The 22,527-nt window shown below is 53.2% G+C and overlaps 2 protein-coding genes and 2 non-coding genes across 5 annotated transcripts; all 4 read right to left on the reverse strand.

Moving 5' to 3' along the window:
• Positions 1–1,869: 1,869 nt before the first annotated feature.
• Positions 1,870–9,885, reverse strand: LOC113020117 (uncharacterized). 2 transcript variants are annotated; one of them, XM_026163823.1, is made up of 10 exons: positions 7,726–9,885; positions 6,622–6,683; positions 5,856–5,960; positions 5,451–5,588; positions 5,001–5,140; positions 4,759–4,927; positions 4,552–4,680; positions 3,522–3,657; positions 2,727–2,885; positions 1,870–2,376 (listed from the first exon to the last, which is right to left on the reverse strand). In XM_026163823.1, the coding sequence occupies exons 1-9, from the start codon at positions 9,414–9,416 to the stop codon at positions 2,747–2,749; spliced, it is 2,709 nt and encodes a 902-aa protein (XP_026019608.1). In that variant the 5' UTR covers positions 9,417–9,885; the 3' UTR covers positions 1,870–2,376; positions 2,727–2,746. The 2 variants fall into 2 exon arrangements, with proteins under 2 accessions (XP_026019608.1, XP_026019609.1); XM_026163824.1 differs by lacking the exon at positions 5,856–5,960.
• A 345-nt stretch (positions 9,886–10,230) lies between these two features.
• Positions 10,231–10,312, reverse strand: trnas-uga (transfer RNA serine (anticodon UGA)). The gene has a single exon. It is a non-coding gene; the product is annotated as a tRNA-Ser (tRNA).
• A 1,225-nt stretch (positions 10,313–11,537) lies between these two features.
• On the reverse strand, positions 11,538–21,932 carry kpnb1 (karyopherin (importin) beta 1). Its single transcript, XM_026163825.1, has 22 exons — positions 21,564–21,932; positions 20,679–20,737; positions 18,386–18,568; positions 18,111–18,311; positions 17,882–18,034; positions 17,734–17,793; positions 17,576–17,665; positions 17,378–17,488; positions 17,186–17,287; positions 16,874–17,098; positions 16,589–16,780; positions 16,338–16,468; positions 15,853–16,000; positions 15,606–15,677; positions 15,384–15,528; positions 15,198–15,280; positions 14,934–15,041; positions 14,276–14,419; positions 13,950–14,055; positions 13,515–13,629; positions 12,964–13,125; positions 11,538–12,882 (listed from the first exon to the last, which is right to left on the reverse strand). Coding segments are annotated over exons 1-22 (2,631 nt in total). The 5' UTR covers positions 21,604–21,932; the 3' UTR covers positions 11,538–12,881.
• On the reverse strand, positions 13,689–13,826 carry LOC113021588 (small nucleolar RNA SNORA79). The gene has a single exon (XR_003272320.1). It is a non-coding gene; the product is annotated as a small nucleolar RNA SNORA79 (small nucleolar RNA).
• Positions 21,933–22,527: the final 595 nt, after the last annotated feature.

Genomic DNA, 22,527 nt, shown 5'->3' on the forward strand with positions numbered 1-22,527 from the left:
ATTCACACACTGAGCCACAGCTGCAGCCACAGCTGCAGCCACAGCTGCCCTGGGGCAGACTGACAGAAGCCAGGCTGCGTATCATGCCATTCCTGGAACCTGTGTACAGATCAAAGAAGGAGAGCGCCTTGGTCCCGCCCACACTGTTTTATTAACAGGTGACAAGCACAGATTACTGCCCCCCACACCACAGACAAGCACACCTGCAGGTGCAGGTTCACCCCCACGTTCACCGTTTGACATCATGGAAGTGCCCGCAGGGCACTCACATCCCAGCTCCAGCGTTCCAGTCTTCCCAGTGTCTGAATGCACTCATGTCCAGTTCATCTGAACGCCAGCTTGTTCCAGTGCAGCTTGGGGAATCTGTAGTTCAGTAGTCGTCACAGTAGTCGTCCTGTTTCTTCTTCTTTTCTTATTTTTTGGTAATGACGCCCCGACAGGCAGAGCGGTGGTCGCCTCCAGGATCCCGGCCGCCGTACTGAGCGCGCCGCATCACACACCGACGCGTTACAGGCCAGATGCATGAAGGAAACACTCGCTTTGTGCTGTTCGTATTCAACTCCGATATTCAAACTGAGCTTCAAACACCGCCCGACCCCTCCACCTCACACCACACTTTTAATGGAGTCGGGTCGTTTCTGTCCGTTTCTCTGTAACTTTGAACGATTCTGTTTTGTGCGGTGGTTGGTCAGGTGTGCAAAGGTGTGCGAGTGGGCGGGGTTTGATCTCATTGGGACGTGTTATAGGTGAATGAATCACTTTCAGAGTTTCTGCCTTCAACGTCCAAGTCTGCTCATATCTGAGCGAGCTGAAGGAAGAAAACGAGCGTCCACGATCACCTGTCGCTCTCTGAAGGGTCAGCTGATTCCCCGCGGCTCGAGACCGTGGAGAAAACGCCGCTGCGGGAACTAAAGGACGGCCAAGTACCACTAGCTCAATGATAAAACCCCGAAGCTGACCTAGGCTCATACTCAGGAAATATTTCAGTGACATTCACAGCGCGCTCCTCTTCCTGGAGCTCCACACCTACATTCAGACTCCGCCTTTCCTCACCTGCAGTGCAAAAATCGTACCAAAGGTTTCAGCGTACACGAGATCGACGAACGGGGAGCGGTTTGCGAGGACTCATCTTCAGGATCGGGCCAAACTCACAAAAGTCGCTCAGTGCAAATATGAAAGTAAACAACTTTACACGACGGCGCAGCAGACGGCGGACGTCTCCGAGCCAATCAGACGAGAGCTGCTCACGCTTCAGCGGCAGCGCGAACATCACAAGGACGTCATCCTCAACCCAGAAAGGTCTCCCACATTCTTACAGATGGCAGACGTTTGAGGATCTATGGATCAGACTCCCAGCTCACAGCTGATGCTGACCGCTCTGCATGTTAGAGCCGATCAAATCTTAATGATCAATCAAGCTACGAATCAGCTGATCTGACGAATCAAAGCTGCTTAAATTTAGCTTTAAAAGGTTCAATCATACGGAGCCCCGCAGGGGACATGGGAGAAAAAAAATTAAGACGTGCTTTTGTGAGATCGCGCAAAAGTTGAATTCCAACAATGGCGGCAGCTGCTTAGTTGTAATATTCCTCTTTCTGGGTCACAAAATACACTTAAGATATTTTGAGGCGTGACTGTAGTTGTGTAAACGTCAGATACCTGCTCGGTTTACAAGACATCACATATTTGCAAAAGTGCTCCGACGTTTTCGGAGATCTGACACCCACCATCTCGAAGCTGACGGGAGGTCGAGACCTACTACGGCCGGGAGGAACACCGCTTTCCCGGCACATCGTTCCTCGACCTCCTGGTCGGCTTCGAGCCGGCGGCCTCCGAAGAATGCGGCTAAAACTTTTGCGAGGTCCCGCAAAAGTCCGTCTTAATTTTTTTCTTCCTCCGTGTCCCCTGCGGGGCTCCGTACAATCATTCGTTTATTTCTGTGATGTTTTATTCATTTAAAGACCTTTTGGTGCATTCAGGGGACGCTCTCACACTTTGTGCTGCGCCGAGCTCTGAGCTGGGATAAATCTGTACCGCCTTCTGCTCTCGGGATCAGAGACCCTCTCGTATCGTCAGAGGACCCCAGAGGCGACCGACACTTTCTCAGCTCCTTTCTCTTTTACTGATTTTAGCTAACATCGCCGTCTGGCTGCTCAGCGATGACATCAAAAGAGAGGCGGAGTCTCCACATCCCCGGCCCCTCCCCTGTCGACTCCCCGTGAGCCGATCAGAGAGCTCAAAGGAGGGTGGATCATCTGAAACCCGCCCGGATGCGGGACTGAGCGGAGGGAGCCGATTGGCTGAAGTCTGAGAGTTCAGCTTGATTTTTGAACATCCTTCAGTGTTCGAGTCCGAGAAACAAAGAAAAGGAAAGAACTGCAGAGAGAGAAGAAGAGGAGACGCCGTCATCACTACAGTGCACACTTATCTGTGTTAGCTTAGCATCAACAGTCTAACACAAAAACCTAATCATGAATGTAATCTCATTACTTCTGTCTGTAAGGAAATCAGTTGTTTAAGGTGAAAAAATAATAAAATTCTGTGACAAACTAAAAGAAACAAACTGTCATGCTAACAGAGCATCTGCGTCCTGTTAGCAGTTATTAATAAAGCACAGTGATCATCACTGGGAACTGACACTTTCAAGTTGCTCTGAAACAGCTAAAAAATAAATAAAAATAAAAGCTTTGATCTGAGCGCGTGTCTGAAACGTGAAGATGACTCACGCCGGCTTCGGGCTCCGGTGCTACGTTTGTGACTCGACCCCCGGCTGGCCGCCGCCCTCCGTCCCCCGCTCCTTCTGCTCCTTGTCCTCCTTCAGCGTGGGGCTGATCTCCTCTTCGGGGTCGTAGTAATAAAACTTCCTCAGGTAGGCGATCAGAGGCCTGAGGGGAGCCAGGACAGATGTTAGCGGCTCGCTTACACTCTCCGACATTCAGGCGCGTTTTTACAACATGGACCTCGACGCAGACACGCACCGACTGATTTTTTTAGTAACAGCAATTCAGCAGATCACAGGACGCCGCTCTGGATCGTCTCCATCACAGCGATGGCGTTAGATCACCTTCGATCCGTTACTCATACCGAGGCTCTCAGCTAGCTTTAGCTTTTTGTCATGTTCTGGTGTGCTCGCTAACAGCAGGTCACCGTGAGAGCGCATGAAACGGGCTGTAATGAGTCACAGGTGAGACTCTACCTGCAGTTACATCACATGATCAAACCAAACATGTGAAACTGACATGAAGGATCAAATAAACAAAAGCTGCACAAGGAAACTAAACCAAATGATGCTTTAAAGAGAAACCCGCCACTGGTCTCAGTCACGCTGCAGCCCTTCATGCGTTTTGTTTTGGGTCAATATGATTATTTTCAACATTGTTTTAAGTCCTCGCCCGGCGTCCTTCGAGGACCGCGGGATCTCGTGTCATGAAAAAGATCCACGGGACAGATAAACGTCAGCTTTGCGTCTCTAAGGTCAGGAGGACCGTGTCTGACGTGGGAGCGCTCAGGCGGGTACGTACGTGGGCAGCGGCAGCTCCTGGATGTGGTCGATCCGGACCAGCTGTCTGATGCAGAAGCGACAGATATGCTGCAGAGACTTAACACTGCTGAACCTGGAGACCGGGTACAGGAGCTGGACTGGGGTCGGCGGCAGACCTGAACACACAAGGACACGAAACTCAAAATATATTAAATAAAGATTTTATATCAAGGAAAGTGAACCGGACAAAAGGCGAATCAATTCAAAGTCCAGTAATTATTATAGGAACATATTTGTGGACAGCCAGGCTTGTAACTAACGCTGATGTGTCCAGATACTTACTGAGTATACTTGTAAAATGTCCTGTCTGTGAAGGTAATGTAGATGAACTAATGTCTTCATTGGATCCTATAAACCTATCAACCCCCCCCCCCCATATATAATATAATACACGGCGCATCACTGACAGCACGAAACATGGACGCAGCTTCAGGGTTGGACAAACATCGAGGTCACACTGGCTGCGTAGTTGAGTAGTGTGGCTGTGACCCACGAGGCTCCCTGTTAGAATCTAATGACGAGCGGCTGCAGCCAAATCAAATCAAATCAAATCACTTTTTATTGTCACATCACATGTGCAGGCACACTGGTACAGCACATGCGAGTGAAATTCTTGTGTGCGAGCCCCACAAGCAACAGAGATGTGCAAACACAACAACACAAACGAGCAAAATACAAGAATGGCTACATCTGAAACTAATAAATATATGTACAATATATAATAGTGTATGCATTTCTGGATGTGTATACTAAATATTTTCCTACGTGTGTGTGTGTGTGTGTGTGTGTGTGTGTGTGTGTGTGTGTGTATACACATTTTTACAAATTAAATAGTAAAAAAATAAAATAAAATAATAATAATAATAAAATATATAAAATATACAGAGTTGAATATGTGCAAAACAAGTGGCATTTATATGCCACTTGTTTGTGGTGTTTGTGGTGCATCCGAGGCTATGTCACGCGCTTGTGCAGCCACAGATATCCTGGAGCTGATTGGATGCTGGTACCTGGGACTCGCGAGCGCAGGAAGTACAGGAACTTTCCGTTCTTGGAGTGCATGATGGCTCGCTCGATGAACTCCACCACCGAGTGACAGCGGTCCTCAAACTTTGGGTGACACCACAGGCTGAACGTCCCTGCAGGACGAGAAACCGTGAGACGGGGACGCAGGCTCACAGGCGAGGCGTGGCGCTGCACAGGTGTGTGTGCGTTACCTCTGTAGTGCTCCATGCGTGTGTGGTGTGTGATTCCCTGCGACCTGAAGCTCAGACTCAGGATGTAGCGCGGGTCTGAGCTGTCCCGCACCAGAAACGAGCCGTCCGGTTTCCCCTTCAGCTTCATCTCAGCGTCCTCCCAGTTCATCGGCCCCCAGTACCAGCCGCACTGAAAGCAGATGCACAGGTTAGCTCCGCCCACTCGCACAGCAGGCTACAAAAGCAGGCGATAGTAGCTCCACCTTCTCCAGCTCCCTGAGGCTGGTGGCGAAGTTGCCGGCATCGGGTCGACTGAGCGGGCAGCGAGGGGCGAGCCGGGGGGGCGGGTGCTGCCCGTCGGGCCGCAGGGGGACGGGTCGAGGTAAACCTCGCAGGAAGGTGTCTGAAGGAGATGGGGGGGGCATGAGTTTACATAAACAAATACAGCTACAGAACAAAGATAAAAACGAAAATCAGGACGTAAAAACAAACTGTCACAACTGATGTTTGAAGTTTAATTATTGAAAAGCAAAACAATGACAAATGTGCTCATGAGTCAAAGCGAAAAATCAACACAGTAAAAAACAGAAAATAAACCTGAACAGGAAACGCATCAGCAAATAAACACACATGCCATTAATGACGTGTGTGTGTGTGTGTGTGTGTGTGTGTGTGTGTGTGTGTGTGTGTGTGTGTGTGTGCGCGCGCGCTACCGTTGAGGCTCAGGCTGTGCTGGATGGTGTTGAGGGAGGGGGGCAGGGCCATCGGTCGGGGGGGCAGCGACTGCATGGAGGCCCCGGCGCTGCGCTCCATGAAGGGGCCGTGCTGCTGAGGAGGACCCCCAAAATCATCTGCAAAAAAACATTTAAAATAATAAAAGAGCCAAAAAATGCAACTTTATACGAAGTAACAATTCTAAAACAGAATAACTGCCTCTGATTGGTCCTCAGAGGACTAAAATCCTTCAATGAGACGATTAAAACAATTCCACGAAAACCCGTGAGAGCAGAAACTCACCTAAGAGTCACGGCGCACACACACACACACACACACACACACACACACACACACACAGAAGGAGGAAGTGCAAACAGGAAGCAGAAAGAAGGAGGAAGTACCAAGCAGACTGAGGCTCCGTCTGGGAGGGGGAGGAGGAGTGGGGGGGTGGAGAGAGTTCCCCCCCCTCCGAGAAATATCCACATCGACCAGAGAGACCGTCTCACCTGGACACAGGTGAAAGCAGAGAGAGGGAGGGGTTAGAGGAGAGAGGGAAAGATTAGTGAGCAGAGTGATCAGCTGACCTGATGAGTCATGTGATCAGACAGAAGCAGAGCTGAGAGGAGAGGGGGGCGTGTCAGGAGCAAAACAGGAAAAAAGTTTCGTTTTTCGGAATAAAACATAAATAATAATCGATGAAGAGCCGATTGGTCCCCGGGCCGCATGTTTGACACCGCGAAGCAGAGGAGTCTCTGACCCGGCCCGACTGTGACCGCGGGCAGGTCTGCACAGACCCACACCGCCCCGCCCCCAGCACCTGGCTCCACCCACACACACACACAAGTTTGGGAGGACCACAACTGTCAAATTCAGAAATAAATTAAATATTAAAAATATTTTTTAAAAACATACTTGATGTATTTAATGTGACATTTTTGGGTTGCTGATCAGAGGCAGGTCACATGAGTTTCACCTGCCCTCTGCTCACCTGGTCTCGCACATTAAAGAGCGTTTAACGTTCTCGCGGCTGCAGAGCACGCGTGAACGAGCTTATAGAGGAGTTCCTAATAAACTGGCCACTCAGAGCTGCTGAAAACAGTCACACAAACTCAGGTAAAAACATCTCACCTGTTCACCTCTCACACACTCACAGCTGTGTGGACTCACCGGTGAAAGCCGGAGTGAAGGGCACCGGAGAGAAGGCACTGTGAGGTCTGGATACCTGCAGCCTGAAGACACAAACAACACCATCAGCACCATGACCTTCATCCTGACTGCAGAGCGAGGCACGAAGGTTTTAACGCTGCAACTCGTCAACATGTTCGTATCCACGGGAGCGATCTTGAGTGAGAATCAGCAACCACCCGACTCCACTCAGAATAAACATTTCAGCTCAAAGAAAAGCTTCAGGACACTTTGATGCTTTAAAGCAGGGGTGTCGAACTCCAGGCCTCGAGGGCCGGCGTCCTGCAGGTTTAGGATCTCACCTTGGGTCAACACACCTGAATCACATGATTAGTTCATTACCAGGCCTCTGGAGAACTTTACGGCATGCTGAGGAGGTCATTTAAAGCAGCTGTGTTGGCTCAAGAACACATCTAAAACCTGCAGGACACCGGCCCTCGACGCCTGGAGTTCGTTCAGATCCAAAGTGACCCCTTCAAACACCAGCATGACACAAAAACACGCCCTACACCTGCCGACAGAGGCACAGCCGCTCGCTGTGGTCTGAGTCTGGTGGACAGCGACTGCTTTGTTTCACACTACAGTCAGTGTGACTGTGGGGGTGAAATGTCACGTGTACACCGTCACACTGACTGCAGGTGAGCAGGTTAGTTGTGTCAACACAAACTAACCTGCTGCTCGAGGAAGCATCCTGAGGAGACGGCAGTTTCACTTCCTGTGTGCCGACAGGTAAAGTCAGTGTTTATCTGGCAATAAAAACTGATCCAATCTAACACCTGGTGTCACCTGACTCTCACCTGCCCAGGTGCTTTCAGTATCCATGGTTACAACAATACAGCCCACTAATCAGTGTCACATGATCAGAGACACTTTCACTGTGAGCTGCACAGGAATACGAAACATGAAGTCTACTCGATCGGCCGCAAGAAAAATGAGACTGTCAGGAAATCCCCCGCTTCGAGGAAACAGGAAGTGAGTCGCCCCTGAACAAAAACAAGGTCACCGATTCGCTCTGATCCGTTCTGTGATGTCAGAGAAACTAAGCAGCTGATTAATCAATACTACCTGATCAGTTTGGGACCTCACCTGCCATCCTGGTCTGGGTTGCTGCAGGTGGACCCCCACACGTCCAACAGGCTGCCCCCCGACGACGTGGACGACGCTAGGGACGGCCTCTTGTCCAGCAGCCCCCCCGAGCCGCCACTCGAGCTCTTGGTTCTGAATAGCTTGCTGAGCCGGACCTTCAGTGACCCCCCCTTCCTCGACTTCCCCCGGGGCATCTTCTCCCCCTCCCTTCCTCCTGCACCCCCTTCCCCCTCCAGGACCACCAGAGGGGAGGCTGACCGACCCGCTGCCCCAGAGGCCACACCCAGTTTGGGGGTAGCGGCACGGCTCTGGGGCTGGGAGCGCGACTGGTGCTGATGCTGTGGGCGAGAGCGAGGGTCAGAGGATGGGAGGGGGTCGGGGAGCACCGCAGCAGCCTGGGACAGTGGCGGGCGGACAGGCAGGTACGGGCAGGGGGTGGCGGTGCTGCCGATGAGGGGCTGGGGGTCCACGCAGGAGGGGAGGGACACGGTGGCGCCGAGAACGGCGAGTGAGGACCGGCAGCTCTGATCTGTGCACACTCCCGCCTCCTCTGCCAGTCTGTGCACCTGCCGCATCAGCCCGCTGAGAGTCCCACTGGAGAACACAGTCCCCGCCCCCCCAGGCATCCCTGCACCCACCACCCGCTCTGTTTTCTCTGTGTCCTCCGCATCCCTGGACTCTGCCGCGAGTCCCCCCACCTCCTCTGACCCCAGACCCTCCAGGACCAGCAGGGCGTCGCTCGTCTCGCTGGGGTCCTCGCCAGGCCCGATGCCCCCGGACCCCGAGGCCAGGACGCCATGGCAGGAACAGCGAGGAAGCGAGAGCACCAGTTCCTGCCCGCCACTTCCTTCCCTCACCTCGCCCAGGTGTACTGGCCTCTGGGCCGGAGCCAGGACCGGGTCTTGACACCTGGGGGGGCAGGTCTTCCTGGGCTCCAGCAGCCCCGCCCGCAGGGCTTGGTCCAGCAGGCCCGGGGGCCACTTAGCCAGCCGGTCTGTCAGCAGGTGGTGTGTGTGGCACAGGACTGACCCGGACTCCGAGTCCAGAGCCGGGACGCCCCGCTGGGGGGCCTGGGAGCCCAGCCTCAGGACCGGGTGCCATTGCAACAGCTGCTGCGGCTGCAGGTTTTCCTGTGCAGGGGGGTTCTGGTCCTTTCCTCCCCCAGGACCAGCTGTCGCGCTGCCAGGACCCGTGCCCGGCACCGGGTCCAGCTGCTGTCTCTGTCGCTCTGCCTCCTCCTGCAGGAAGCCAGGGGGCGGCTGCTCCAGCCCGCACTCCAGGATCCGGTCTCCGGACCGCAGCAAGTTCTGGAGCACCATTAGCTGCGCTCCGTGCCCCGCAGAGCCGTGCCCACGCGGCACCGGGAAGTCCACAAAGTCTTCGGACGGAGGGGGCGACAACGGCGCCTCGGAGCCCGACGGGGCGTGCGTCAGCCCCAGCCCGCCGCTCAGCTCTCCTTTCCCGGGCAGCGGGGAGCTGTAATGCGGGGAAGCCGAGCCGAGGCCTGCCGAAGGGCCGCCAGAGTCCACATCGAACCCGCCGCCGCGGCGGCCCAGCACGGCTTTGACGGGGCCGAACCCGCCGCCCCCGGACATCAGCTCGTCGGGGTCGTCCAGCCGGTCGTACTCCGCGGCGGACACGAGCCGCATGAGCACGAAGTCCGGAGACATTTCTTGCTGCGCGTCATTCATGGCGGCGGCTAACGTTAGCTGCGCGGCTAGTCGCTCCGCTCTTACATAACAGCTGCGGGGCTAACGGCTAGCTGCTGCCGCATCTCCCGGCAGAGCTACCCGGGCCGCCGGCAGCGCACAGCCGCGGACATGTGAAGTCCGGTCCGGTTCGTGACGGCGAAGGCTCCGCTGGACGACGTCAGAACATGAAGGAACGAGAGAAACGATCCCGGTGCCGCCGCTCCGTGACGTTAGCTGTTAGCCTCCTAAAGACTCCTCATCCTCCGGTCAGACAACACGGCGGGAGGCGGGGCTGCGCACGCAGGATCGATCACCGATCATAGCTAAACGATTAACGGAGGGAACCGAACACCTGCCGGGATCTGACAGCCTCATGATGATGATGACGATTGTTGTCGTTTATTGAGGGAAAATGAAGATTTATGGAAAAAAAATAATTCGCTTTTAGTGGATCACTTTAAAATTTTAATGTTACGAACAGTAGTAAAGTTTTATTTCATTTAATTATTATGCAGTAATATACAGGTATTATTTTTAATTATTGTTTTTCAGTTGGTTGGATTTTTTTTAATGATTTCTTTTATTGTTTCTGTTTTTTATATTTCTTCTTTGAGTTTACAAAACATTATTAATATACTTATTTTACTTATCGGTGTTGTGTCTGTGTGTTTTAATCAATGACTGGTTTCTACAGTCATTGGTTTTAATTCATCCTCATACAGTTCCTTTTTTATTTTGGTGTGACGCGTACTCTCTGGGCTGTTTCCGGCTCGTGCAGCTTTTTCAGGGGAGTGTTTGAACTTTATTAAAAAGTCGCTGCGAGCAGGGTTCGAACCTGCGCGGGGAGACCCCATTGGATTTCAAGTCCAACGCCTTAACCTCTCGGCCATCGCAGCAGCCGGAGAGCAAGTGAGTTGACCGGGAAACTGAAGCTAAGAGTGACGTCAGAGGCCTCTCCAACAGTCAGTAACTTGTATGTGAAACGCAGACTGAGAGGCTGACGAGTCGACAACTGATGTCCGATGACCACGTAAAGAAAAACAAAAAGTGAATCATTGATTCTCGAGGTCTCAAAGGTGGTTCATCAGGAACAACCTATGGGCCAATCAGATCAATGGAAAACATCATCATTCCCGAAAATCCCTCTGAGGTCTGAAGGAGAAAGTCAGGTTCTCAAAGTAAGGCCCGTGGGTGGTCATCATTGTATTATTAGTGTATGGCTCATCGACAGGAGGTGGCCCTGCTGCTCTCACCTGTGCTCGTAGCAGGAACACCTGACCTGAGCTACAGCGGAGAGCAGGGAAACTCAAAGCTCAACAGGTGAGCCTCTAGAGCCCACAGGTGCTGCTTTGGCGAGCGAAACAGAAAACCTTTCCATTATTGTGCATTTCTCATTTTTCAGCTGTTTCCACAGCAACAGAGAGCTGGTTTATCATTTCCATTGTGTGTATATGCAGGACAGGGTGTCCAACATGTGGCCCGGGGTCCAGTCCGGTGCTCTGTGACAGCCAAAACCAGTTTGTTTTTTTTTAACCCTGCAGTGCAAGGACGCGCTGCAGGAAACACTGAACCATCCAGAACACATTTAGAAAGATTTAAAGGATATTCCGTAATGCTGAGCGCATAACGAGCTGCTCAGAAACCGTGGAGGCGACACGTGACGCACGCTGAGCCAGCCCGTCACCCCTTACCTGCAGATTCTTATGAATAACCCGTTTCCACACACACAGGCCCGACGAGCTTTACAATACTCTAGCTTTTCATGTCGATTTTATAGCGGTGCTGCAGAGCTTGCGCCAGCCTTTAGCAGCACGTCTGAGCACCGCTGGGACCTGAATCCTCAGTGTTGTACTTTAATGTTTTAAACTGAAGTCCCAACTGTCGCAGCTCACCTGTACTCAGGTAAAATCAGGAGTTTTGTGAATGCAGTCTGGTGCAGAGGAAGAGCGTTTGTTTTGAGGCAAAGCAGATAAAATAAAACACTCATGAGGTCACGTGACACCACACACTGCTTCACCCATCGCATCAGGATTTGACTGAGCCCCGATGTAGAGCAGTGAGAGGCTTTTATTTTGTCAGACTCCAGCAGGAAGCAGTAGCGTTGTGAAGAAGCAGCAGACGGTCAGTACAATATAGACTTTATTAGTTCACTAAAGTTGAATATGAAAGAAAAAGCAGATCGGCTTCAAATGATTCACAATTCAGAAATAAAACTTTCAGGTTCATGTCAACACAGGAAGTGCTTCCTCCCTACAGCTGCCGCGCCTCTACAAAATAAAAGCCTCCGAGGCCAGAGCCACTTGGCTTTCAGTGACCATCATATTTACCAACTGAAAGCAAAGCTCTCCGGCCGTAGAGGCGGCAATGAGCGCGCTCTGCAGCGTTTAAGCTTCGTGTCAGTGTTGGGGTTTTTTGTTGTTTTTCTTGAAACCGTCCCAACAGGAAGTCACCCAGTAGCGAGGAGCGACCGCCTTACTGCTAGTGAGTTCCAAAAAACAAAAATCATGGTTCTTTGTAGCGTCGAATAAACAAGCCAACAGTGGGAGACAGCCAGAGCTCAGCGTCCAATCAGCAGAGTCCAAAACGTTTGAGTCCAGGAGTCCGAGAAGAAGAAGAGCGAAAGCACAGAAGAGCTCGGGGAATGTTTTGTATCACTTTAACTTTATTTTCATCATAGCAATGGAAAAATAGAACCTCATACAAACGTCTTCAATCATCTGAAATCTTAACAAGCAAAAAGGTGAGTGACCCGTTCCCAAAGCAGGCGCGGCGGCGAGGAAACCCGAGGCAGCTCGCAGCACTCGCTCACGCCCGGGCTAAACTATTCCCATTTGGCACTCGCTCCTCTCAGCATCGTTTCGGCTTTTATTTTGAAGGAATTTAGTGCTGCCGTTGTTTGGAGGAGACCGAGCGGGCGGAGGCATCCGTCCCTCACAGCTCCGCCGCCATGTTTAGTGCTCAGAAGAAGAAACGTAAGAGCAACAAAAATCCAGTTTTCCACAGAAGAAGTAGTCCACGCAGTCACTCGATCAGCTGATTCCACACAGTTCCCCTCCTCCCCCTCCCCCTGAGCAGGGGGGGTGGCGGCGGCAGGTCGGTGACATCATCACGATGTCATAGGAGAGCCCAGCTACAGCGAAAGAGGCGGATCGCGGGCAGAGGCGGGGGAGGAGTGGAAGGAGAGGGGGTTTCTTTAAGGGGGAGGAGTCACAGTCCAGTCCACAGGCCATCCAAGAGGGGAGGGGGAGGGGGCGGGGTCATCGCCTGCAGGAACTGAAGGTGGTGTGATGTCATCATCTCTCGCTCGCTCACACGTCTCTCTCTCGCGCTCACACACAGACACTCATCTCTTCTTCTGCTGCTTCGAGCGAAACGCCGACAAACACAGAAGATTTAATCCAGCGGCCGATTTGTCCTCAGTGATGTCATCCGAAGTCTCATCTCGCCCTGACACGACACCCGCCATCTGCAGGAGACACAGAGAGAGAGGAGGGGTTAGAGAGGAAGTGACGCAGAGAAGCCACGAGAAGCATGCCTCCACCCTCACCAGGCCTGGCTCTTCAGCTTGCGGAGCTCCTTGGTGGCCCAGGTGGCGAGCGTCTTGGTCTTGGTGGTTTTGGAGCGCCGGCCTTCCGTCAGCAGGTCGTTGATGAGCGGGCGAACCTCCACCAGCTTCATCACATCTTTCCCAAATGCTGTGCACAGGTCACTACGGAACACACACGTCAAACAAACTGAGGCTTTTAATGTGAAAAGAATCTGAGCTCTCAAGCTGGACACTGGAGCATCGCCAGGGTAACCGTGCTGGTCTCAGAGGATGCGGTTTGTTTTCCATCACGCCATCAGCGTGGTGCATGATTTCTCTTCACCGACCACAACGCCTTAGACTTTGAACCATGTGACCCTCGCTGATCAGCTGTGGTGCAGACCACAGGAAGTTTAGCTCCTTCAAAATAAAACCATAAAAGCTGCTCTGTGATATCTGATCTGAGCATGAAGTGTTCTGGGGTAAAGGAACCCTCTGATTGGCTGTGACCTCCTGATAAGATCTCCATGTTGGACCAACATGGTCGAGCTTCAGCTCCACCCCCTGCTTACCCGATGAGTCCGGCAGCGTTGGCCACCACGCCGTCAGAGTGGTCCTCGTCTTCGGCGATGTGGTGGATGAAGGAGAGGATGAACTCCACCCGAGGCTGCACCAGCATCACGTCGGCTGCAGGGGTGGAGAGGAGATGAGGGTGAGAGAGCAAGTAAAGCAAACAGGTTTTTTTTATTTGTTGGGTCCCGCAAAACCAGGAAGCTGTGAGTTCGGCGGCAGCCTAAAGCTTCCCGGGTGAAAAGGACCCACGTCTGTCTGCGACATCACTAAAGCCTCCTGCTGACTGCAAGCAGGAAGAGGAACTGACGTCGCTGGAGCTGTGGTCATGCGATCACAGCGATAACCGTTAGCACTTAGACAACCAGGTAGCCCCAGACACCTGAGGACAGACGCTGCCAGAGAGACCGTCTGTCCGTGTGTGTGTGTGTCCTTACGGTGGACGTTCTCCTGGTCTCCCTTCAGGCCCTGGATGATGCCGGTGTAAGCCTCCAGGCAGCCCTCCCTCAGCTCGTTCAGGTAGTCCACCATGTCGTAGTCCGTCTGAAACACAGGTTCAGATGTGTCAGGTGAACTCGGACAGACAGGAAGTAAATCTGTGAGGTCAGAGGTCTCAGATACACGTGGTTGGTTTTACATCACGGTCAGCGTGGTGCATGAGTTTTCATCACAGACGTCCGAATCTAAGCTGAGCATTTCTACACTCGAAGCCCAAGTTCAAGATTCAGTGTGTGTTCAGACATCTGAAGGGGCGGGGCTTTACCTTGTCCACCTGAGCCTGCGATGCCTGCTGCAGGGTGTCCAGGACGATGTCCAGGTACTTCTTGAACTCGCCCCCGATGGCCAAAGCGATGTCGCCAAACGCAGAGAGGATCTGAGGCTTCACCGACCGGTGCACATTCTCGTTCTGTAAACAGACCAACGTTTAACATCTGCACACCTGTGAGGGTCAGACAGGTGAGCGGCACAAAGACTGCTTTGGAACACGGCAGCTGTTAAATGTCCATCAGGTGATCAAACAGCACCAGAGGAAGGTGAAGTCTGGGATCAATAATCCACACCTGTGAACAGGTGGCTGCTCGCTACACCTGGATCATCATGTGACTGTGGGTCGGAATATCTGGACCGACCCTGTGAGGGGCAGACGGGAGCTAATGTGGAAACTGAACCAGCTGACTGTGTGGGGGTCAAAGGTTGACTGGAATGGAACTGAATTTCTACAGCTTCACTGATGTCAGAGCAGCCAGCTAACGGCGCTGTGGCCCAAATCTGTGCCACACAGGAAGTGCTCCTGCCACTGAGCATGTGCAGAAAAACTCGAGGAAGTGATGAGAGAGGAAGTCTCAGATAAACGTGGTTTTCACATCACGGTCAGTGTGGTGCATGTCAATAAAGACGAAGGAGCTCCTCCCCCTCCTCACCCCGAGGTTCTCCAGCAGCAGCTGCATGATCTCGTCACAGTACGGCAGGATGTTGGACATCAGCGCTCTGCACAGGTCGCACACGAGACCCACGGCCGCCAGACACACCTGCAGCAACACGTCAATGACATCATCAACACTGTGACGTCTGAGTCAGTGATGACATCAGAGCTCCTCCTCCATAAACAGCAAACTTGCCTCTCAGCTCCGAGGTCAGACCGCGACTGTGAAACAGGAAGTGGTGATCAGCTGTGCGAGTCCTACCTGATACTCTGCGTAGTTCTTCAGTCCGATGGCAAGGAACGGCTTAAAGGCCTCCATGTATTTCTGGAAGTCGCTGCCCAGAACTGCAAGAGACATGTGCAGAGTGAGACACGTGGAGAGCCGCGCCCTCTGAACACAACACGTCACTGCCCTCGCCGTGTAGTCACTCAAGTAACTGTGGCGTACCTTCGACGAGCGTGGACACGGCCATCAGCGCGTCCTCCTGCACGCCTCCGGAGCCGGCAGTGCTCTGAAACATCCTCAGCAGGGACGCCATCACCACGTCTGAGATCTGCAGGGCATCCTGATGCTGCACTTTACGCAGGACGTTCTGCACACACACAGGAAACACTCAGAACCGCCATAATAAGAGCATGAGCACAGAAAGGCTCAGGTGTCCCGTCTCACCTGCAGAGTGGCGCACAGCAGCGACTGCAGGTCGTTGAACTGGATCCGATCTGAGGTGCTCTGGATGTGAGACTGGAAGACAGGAAGTTAAGAGACGTGAAGCCAGTGCCTTTTCAAATTAAAAGCTGCCTGGTCTGCTCAAACCAGTTTATTTCAGCTCTATGTTTTTTCTCTTGAATGACTTTGAGATCCAAGCGATGCTCACAACGGCATCGATGTCGCTCTGCCCCTAAGACGGCGCCCTCACCTCCATTTGCAGGACCTGCTGCAGCCGCTCCATGATGACCAGCGTGGTTTTCTGCACGGCGGGGTAGCAGTCCTTGGCGCTGTTCTTCACGATCTCCATCAGAGCCTCGTACGCCGCAGAGCGCAGGTTGTTCTGGTGACCATCGGGCCTGAGAGACAGGAACAGACCAATCAAAGACGAGTACGCAGAGCGCTGTCAAGGAGGCACGACGGCTGCCCGATGACTGAGCGCATTCAGCTGTCGAGCCCCGCCCACAAACGTCGACACGATCACAGAAACCTCTGTGATGACATCATCATTTAAGCGGTTAACTCGAAGTGTTAAAGTGAAGGAAACAGCAGCTGTGACACGATCGGCGAGCCGACAGGAAGCCGTCTGCCAGCTCTTTATGCAGTTCACTCTGCGCTCTGAAACCAGGAAGTGGTCACACCGCCATCAGGCTGCGGTCGTCAGAGGCACAGACGCATGTGTGAGCATCGTCATACCTGTCTGTGGTCTCCAGAAGCTTCTGCACGATGATCTCGAAGGACGAGGACAGGCAGTAGGTGTTCGGCTCCTCCTGGTCCTCGGCGGCATCCGTGGCTTCGTACGCCGCCTCTGCGAGAGACGAAAAGGCCTGAGGGAGGAGACGACAGGTTAAGGTTTCCACCGAAGAAGAACGAAATCTGAGGTCGGGTTCGTTTTGACAGAGCTCTCTCAAAGGCCACATGACGCCCAGCGCGGACCGGCGACTCACCCAGCAGACGTTGGAGGCCACTCTGGGCTCCGCCCCCAGGCCCTCGATCAGGCACTGCAGCAGGGGGGCCAGGTAGACCTCGTTGATGGCAGCTTCGGGCAGCAGCTCGCAGATCCTGCCCACCGTCCACGCCGTGGTGTCCCTCACCACCACGCTGGGGTCCTTCATCAGCTCGATCAGGGTGGGCATCGCCTGCAGGAGGAGGGGGCGGAGTTTAGTACACAGAGGGATTTGTGTGACAGACAGAAGACTGGGCGAGCTGGGCGAGCTGCTCGAGCGTCTCACCTGTATGACGAGCGGCTTGAGCTGGTTTAGCTCGGGTCCCTCCAAGATGGAGCCGAAGGCCATGACGGAGGCGTCGCGGTAACGCCAGTCGGGATGTTTGATGTTCTCTTTGATGAAGGGCAGCACGTGGGGAACCACGTCGTCCTCGCAACAGGTGGCGAGCAGCATCAGGCACACGCCGGCCGCCTTACACGGGTTCCAGTCGTCGTCGTCATCATTCTCGTCCTGCAGGAAGAGGAGAAGGCGGAGCTAAACAGGTAGACTCAAAGCCACAGACAGGTAAACGGGATGAGGCTCCGACAGCTGAGCTACCTGCTTGGTGAGGGTCTGGGTGAGGATGGGGACCAGGTACTGCAGCGCACCTTTGGCATAGAACTTACTGGTGTGCTCGGGGGGGCGTCCCTGCTCCGAGGCCTGCGATTGGACGAGACAGAAAGAGCGAACCGTGAACAAACAGGAAGTAAAAAACAACTTCCTGTTGGTTAAAGGAAGCGTCACACTGACCTCTGAGGCCTCGATGGCCAGATCCATCTCCTCATCACAGACGTTGGACCAGAACTCGATGCCCTGCAGCGCCACCTCATCAATGTCGCTCTTCATCGCCTCGATGGTGATCTGAAACAGGAAGTGACAAGAGTAGCGGCGCTGCTGAGACGACTCCGACTGACTCTCGGGTTTAAATAAAGGTTTGTGGTGTCTTACCGCGAACAGGGCGGGGCCCATGTACGTCTCCATGTACTGATAATACAGAGACATGATCTTCACCAGGTTCTGCAGGGCCGCCACGCGCACCTGAAAGAGCAGTAGGTGAGTGCATTTGAGGGGTCAAAGGTCACGGGCATTACGCTGGCGTTACTCACTCTGGTGTCGGGACACTGCGTGGCTTCACAGACGACCTGCATGATGAAGTGTCGCTCCGTCTGAAACAGGAAGTACACATTTGTCAGCGTGATTCCCTGCAAATAAAGTTACATTAAAAGGGGGAGGAGTTAGGAGAAAGCAACGTACGTCCTTGTCGAAATTGGCTTTAGTGAACTCGAGCGAGTTGAGCAGCGCATTGGTGGCGGCCAGCTTCACGTTGTTGCTGGGCTCCTCCTTCCTCATGCCCTGGATGATGGCCGTCAGGATCTGGTTGGCGTTCTCCTGCAGCTGCTCCGGGTCCTGCGGAAAACAGCTGGGTGAGCGAACACTTGGGTAACAACAGGCGGCGTGCTTTAACGTGCTCGCCGTGACTCACGATGTCCTGGCAGATGTAGCCGATGGCCTCCAGCGTGGACTCCTTCATGTGTTCCGTGCTCGACGGATCGGTGACGTTGGCGACGAGCTGCGGGATCAGCTCGGGCCACTGGTTCACGGGAATCTCGGCGCAGGCGATGCCGGCGACGCACTGCGAGGCCGAGCTGGGCCGGTACGTCTCCGTGCCCAGAGTCTGTAGAACCTGCCGGAGACACGGGAACCGTTAGACAGGTGGAGGCGGTGGCGGACGGTGAGCGGGGTTTGCTCGGCCCTTACGTAGTTCTTGATCTCGCGGCGAGCGTTGATGTCGATGGCCAGCCATCTCTGCTGGTACTGCGCCTTGACATCGGGGTCTTTGGATGTCAGCGAGTTCTTCACCTGCAGACCGGCAGCAACTCGAGCCACCTGAGTGTTCCCCGGGTTCGCCAACACTTTGGACAACTCCACCAGGAATGTGGGCTGAAGGAGGAGGAGCAAAGGTCACATGATGAGCGTCACTGATTACGTCAAACATCTTGTTTGAGTTACGGTGAAACAGTGAGAGTGAAGGAAGCTTTGTGCAGAAGCGACGACGCTGGGATTTTTACTGGAGCTGAAACAGCTTCTCGTTACAACAGCTGCTCTGCGTCTCTGGTTTCAGGTGTAAACGTGTGAACAAGAAGGCAGCAGGTACGATCACAGACAGGAAGCACTAACAGGAACCAGAGATCGGTCGCCGACCTGGAACCAAGTCTTACTTTAGCTTGTCAACATTAAGTCGCTGTCAGTTTGCTGGGCGGAGCATTAAACAGACTTAGTGATTTGATTGCTCGCTCTGCTTCCATTCATTCTGTCTGCACAGGTGAGGCACACCTGACCCCGTCGCTCTGCTTCAGGCTGAAGGACGGCGAGCTACAACTGACGTCAGACCAGAGAAGAAAGCTGACCGAAGATATTTTTGGACTGAAATACTTTTCCCCTCACACCTGACAAGACGCAGCGTGCTCCTCCTGCCAGAAGGTGGCAGTAGCACACGCAGACAGAGGCAAACAGCAAAGAACTGCCAACTACGTTTCTTCTGTTTGCAGGACGCCATCAGCATCACGCCTCCTGCAGGTGTCCAGGTGCTCTCAATCAGCTCCAACCAGAACTTTTATTTTTCTCTGGACAGACAACTAACTGTTTCTCTGCAGTGAGCAGACGACCACAGCAGCACTGTGTGTGTGTGTGTGTGTGTGTGTGTGTGTGTGTGTGTGTGTGTGTGTGTGTGTGTGTGTGTGTGCAGATATTCTTTAGCATGCAGAAACCACGATCCAGCAGAAACATCTGGATTTGAACAGTCAGTGTTAAATATCAGATCAGTGGACTTTCTGGCCACGATGGCGGCGTCTGGCAGGAGTTATTGACTCGGTCGGGTTACACTCTGCCGAGTTTACAGTTTTATTGTCAACACACTGTAAAGCGAAGGGGTGGGGCTTAATTTATAACTGCGAGATAAACGGTAACTGTTCTTACCTTTGTCTCTAACACAGAGACCATTTGACCACAGAGTCTGATATTTATCTTCCTGACACAGCAAAAACTACAAAATAAGAAACTACAGAAAGTCATCTTTGATTTTATTGGTTCCCGCCGACGATGACATCACCTCACACAGCTGACGATCGTATGGAGTGTCTGTGTGTATAAACAGGAAGAAACATTTCCTCAGGTGAACCTGCTGCTCAGGATGGCTCACCTGGTCTCCCAGTGACGCGTGACAACAGCGCCCACATGGTCACAAACTACACCGCCACAGCCCCATGGCGGCTTTACTGCAAACCCCACCGGCCCTACCCCGACTCCCCCACCACCTGCACCTTTTAGTTGGAGTTCTACATGCCAGTCACCACATCTGACAACACATTTAAACATTTCCCTGAGTAACAAGTAAGCCACGTAACCGCAACACCCTGACTCATCAAGCCCCACCCTCACTACAGAATATCAGTCAAACCTGACCACACAGTCAAGAAGGGCGACCCGTGGAGACGGCATCCAACCCTCACAGAAACCCTGGAACAGCTGTGACCCTCACACTGATGTTTCACAGAGACCCACCTGCTCGCACTTGCCGGTCACACCTGGTCACAGAAAGCTGCAGTCATGTGACCAGCAGAGACAGCCCGTTTACAGAGATATACTCGCTCAACATACATATTTATACTCGCTATGAACCTTCACAGACACTCGCTATGAACCACTTCCTGTTCTGGTTGAAGTTAGCATGTGTACTTAAATAGTATATGAGGGCAAGGTCAAAGGTCAGGACCACACAAAGGGTATGTAGAAATGTGGGAGCATCAGCTTCGCCCTCTGATGAAGACCTTGAAGTGGCTGAAGCATGCAGACCCTGGCACGGTCATATCAGGAGCCAATGGAGGCTTTCACTGTGACACATATGTGAAGAGTGTGCGTGCGTGTGTGCCAATGCAGAGGGAGGAAGGGGAGGAGGAAGGAGGAAAAGCCGGCGGGATCCAGCAGTCCTCGGTCCCTGTCCGCTCCTCTCCTGCAGCAGCCTGAGCTCCAGCTGCTCTCCCTCCATACTCACCAGGTTCTCTATGGCCGCCTGCTCCAGAAACTTCTGCGCCGCCTCCAGCTCATTCCGGTCTGCGGACAGAGGAGAGAGGAGGGGGCTGGTTAGCGGACGGGCTAACGCACGGTAGTTAAACGTGTTCACCAGACGTTCACACACAAGCACCCGGCCCCGGGGTGGATGTCCCGCACTAATGATTCACCTCAGACTCAGAAAGTTTAACTCCCGCCCCGGTGAGAGCCATCGGTGGTACCGAGAAGCACACCGACCCTACAACATGCGCGCTAGCCACCTGCACTGTGCTAGCAGGCTAACGCTAGCCGACACGTTTCCAGAGACGCGCATGAAGTTTTATGTGCAAACAGCGGAGCCGCTAAAACTGCGCCAACTCCGCTTAAAGCAGCGGAGCAGAGGTCAACTCACAACCAGGGCGCTCGCCTGTGCCCGCAGCGACTCTAAAGCGGCGTTACCCAGGAGAACACGCCGAGAAAGCGGCCGACAGTTTGAATGGCCCGAGCTAGCGAAGAAGCTAACGGCTAACCCGGGCATGGGCAGGGTCGCGGCTTCTGATCGGGGACACACAGCCGGCATTACGGCCTATGTGGGCCCGAATCCGCGTGATGGCGATATGACAACGTCTTCTGGTTTCCCGTCGACAGGCTAAAGGGTTACCAATGCCATTAAAGTGTGCTTAAACGCCCGGTAGAGTGCTAAGTCACCAGCGGCGTCAGGCCGTAACGCTAACGGGTTAGCACAGTGAGCTAGCATGGTTTCCCTCCTCCCTGCTTCCAACTTTCCCCGGTGCTCCGGGCAGCCCGCCGTCTCGCAAACACCGCACCCCCCGGCCGGGCATCGGGCCCGGGCCGCCGGCTGTGTGCGCTGCGTGATGCAGGGACTCACCCGGAGAGACGGTTTTTTCGAGAATCGTGATGAGCTCCATTCCTTCCCCCGGCTGCCTCTCTTCAGTCCGACACTTTCGGTTGCCGCGCAGCGCCCACAGCGGATTATATTTCTTCCACGGAGCTCGGTCGTTGTCAGGCACAGGACGGGTTCAGTCGGTGATACGGGTGGCGGAGGTTCCCCGGTCTTCGTTCGGCGTATTTTCACTCGGATGTTGCGGGAAATGTTGACAGCGTCGGCGCAGAGTCACGTCTCGTCGCTTCACCGCCGCCCGTTCGCATCCTGTGCTACAGGGAGGGAAAGGGCTGCGCGCTTCTCTCCCGCGGAGGGATATCACGCAGTGACGCCAAAAAACGTGCTGCCTTCAGGGACCGCCGGACACCATATCATCCTGTCTCAGTACACTGAGATTTCATTTCATGTAATTTTTCACACATGGTGCAACAGTAATTAATTTCCTACACACAAACCTTCCTTTGAATTAAAACAACACTGCATCCATGCATGAAAAGGAGCAGGAGCTGATGACTGAAAATATAGATATCATTACATCACTTTTAAACTACACAAATACATAATATCTTATTCTACTTAGTTTTTAATGTTCGTTATTAAAACACTAAAAGAATGATTACATTTTTGCTGCAGTTTGAATCACACAGTTTATTTTTTTTATGTATTTATTCATGTAGTTGAAAATATTTTCTTTTAAAATGCAGCTTAACAGCTGTTAGTGTTATAAATACCTTTCCATTAAATTGAATTGGTAGCTGGGATATGCTCCAGCCTTCCCCCCAATAGAACCCATCCATCCACTCTTTTCCGTTTATCCAGAGCGGGGTTGCAGCCTAAGCAGAGAGGCCCAGACTTCCGTCTCGCAGTTTATCCGGAGGAACACCAAGGCGTTCTCAGGCCAGCATATAATCTCTGCAGTGTCCTGGGTCTGCCCCGGGGCCTCCTTCCG

This window comes from Astatotilapia calliptera, chromosome 4, assembly GCF_900246225.1.
Source record: "Astatotilapia calliptera chromosome 4, fAstCal1.2, whole genome shotgun sequence".
NCBI classification, from domain to species: domain Eukaryota; kingdom Metazoa; phylum Chordata; class Actinopteri; order Cichliformes; family Cichlidae; genus Astatotilapia; species Astatotilapia calliptera.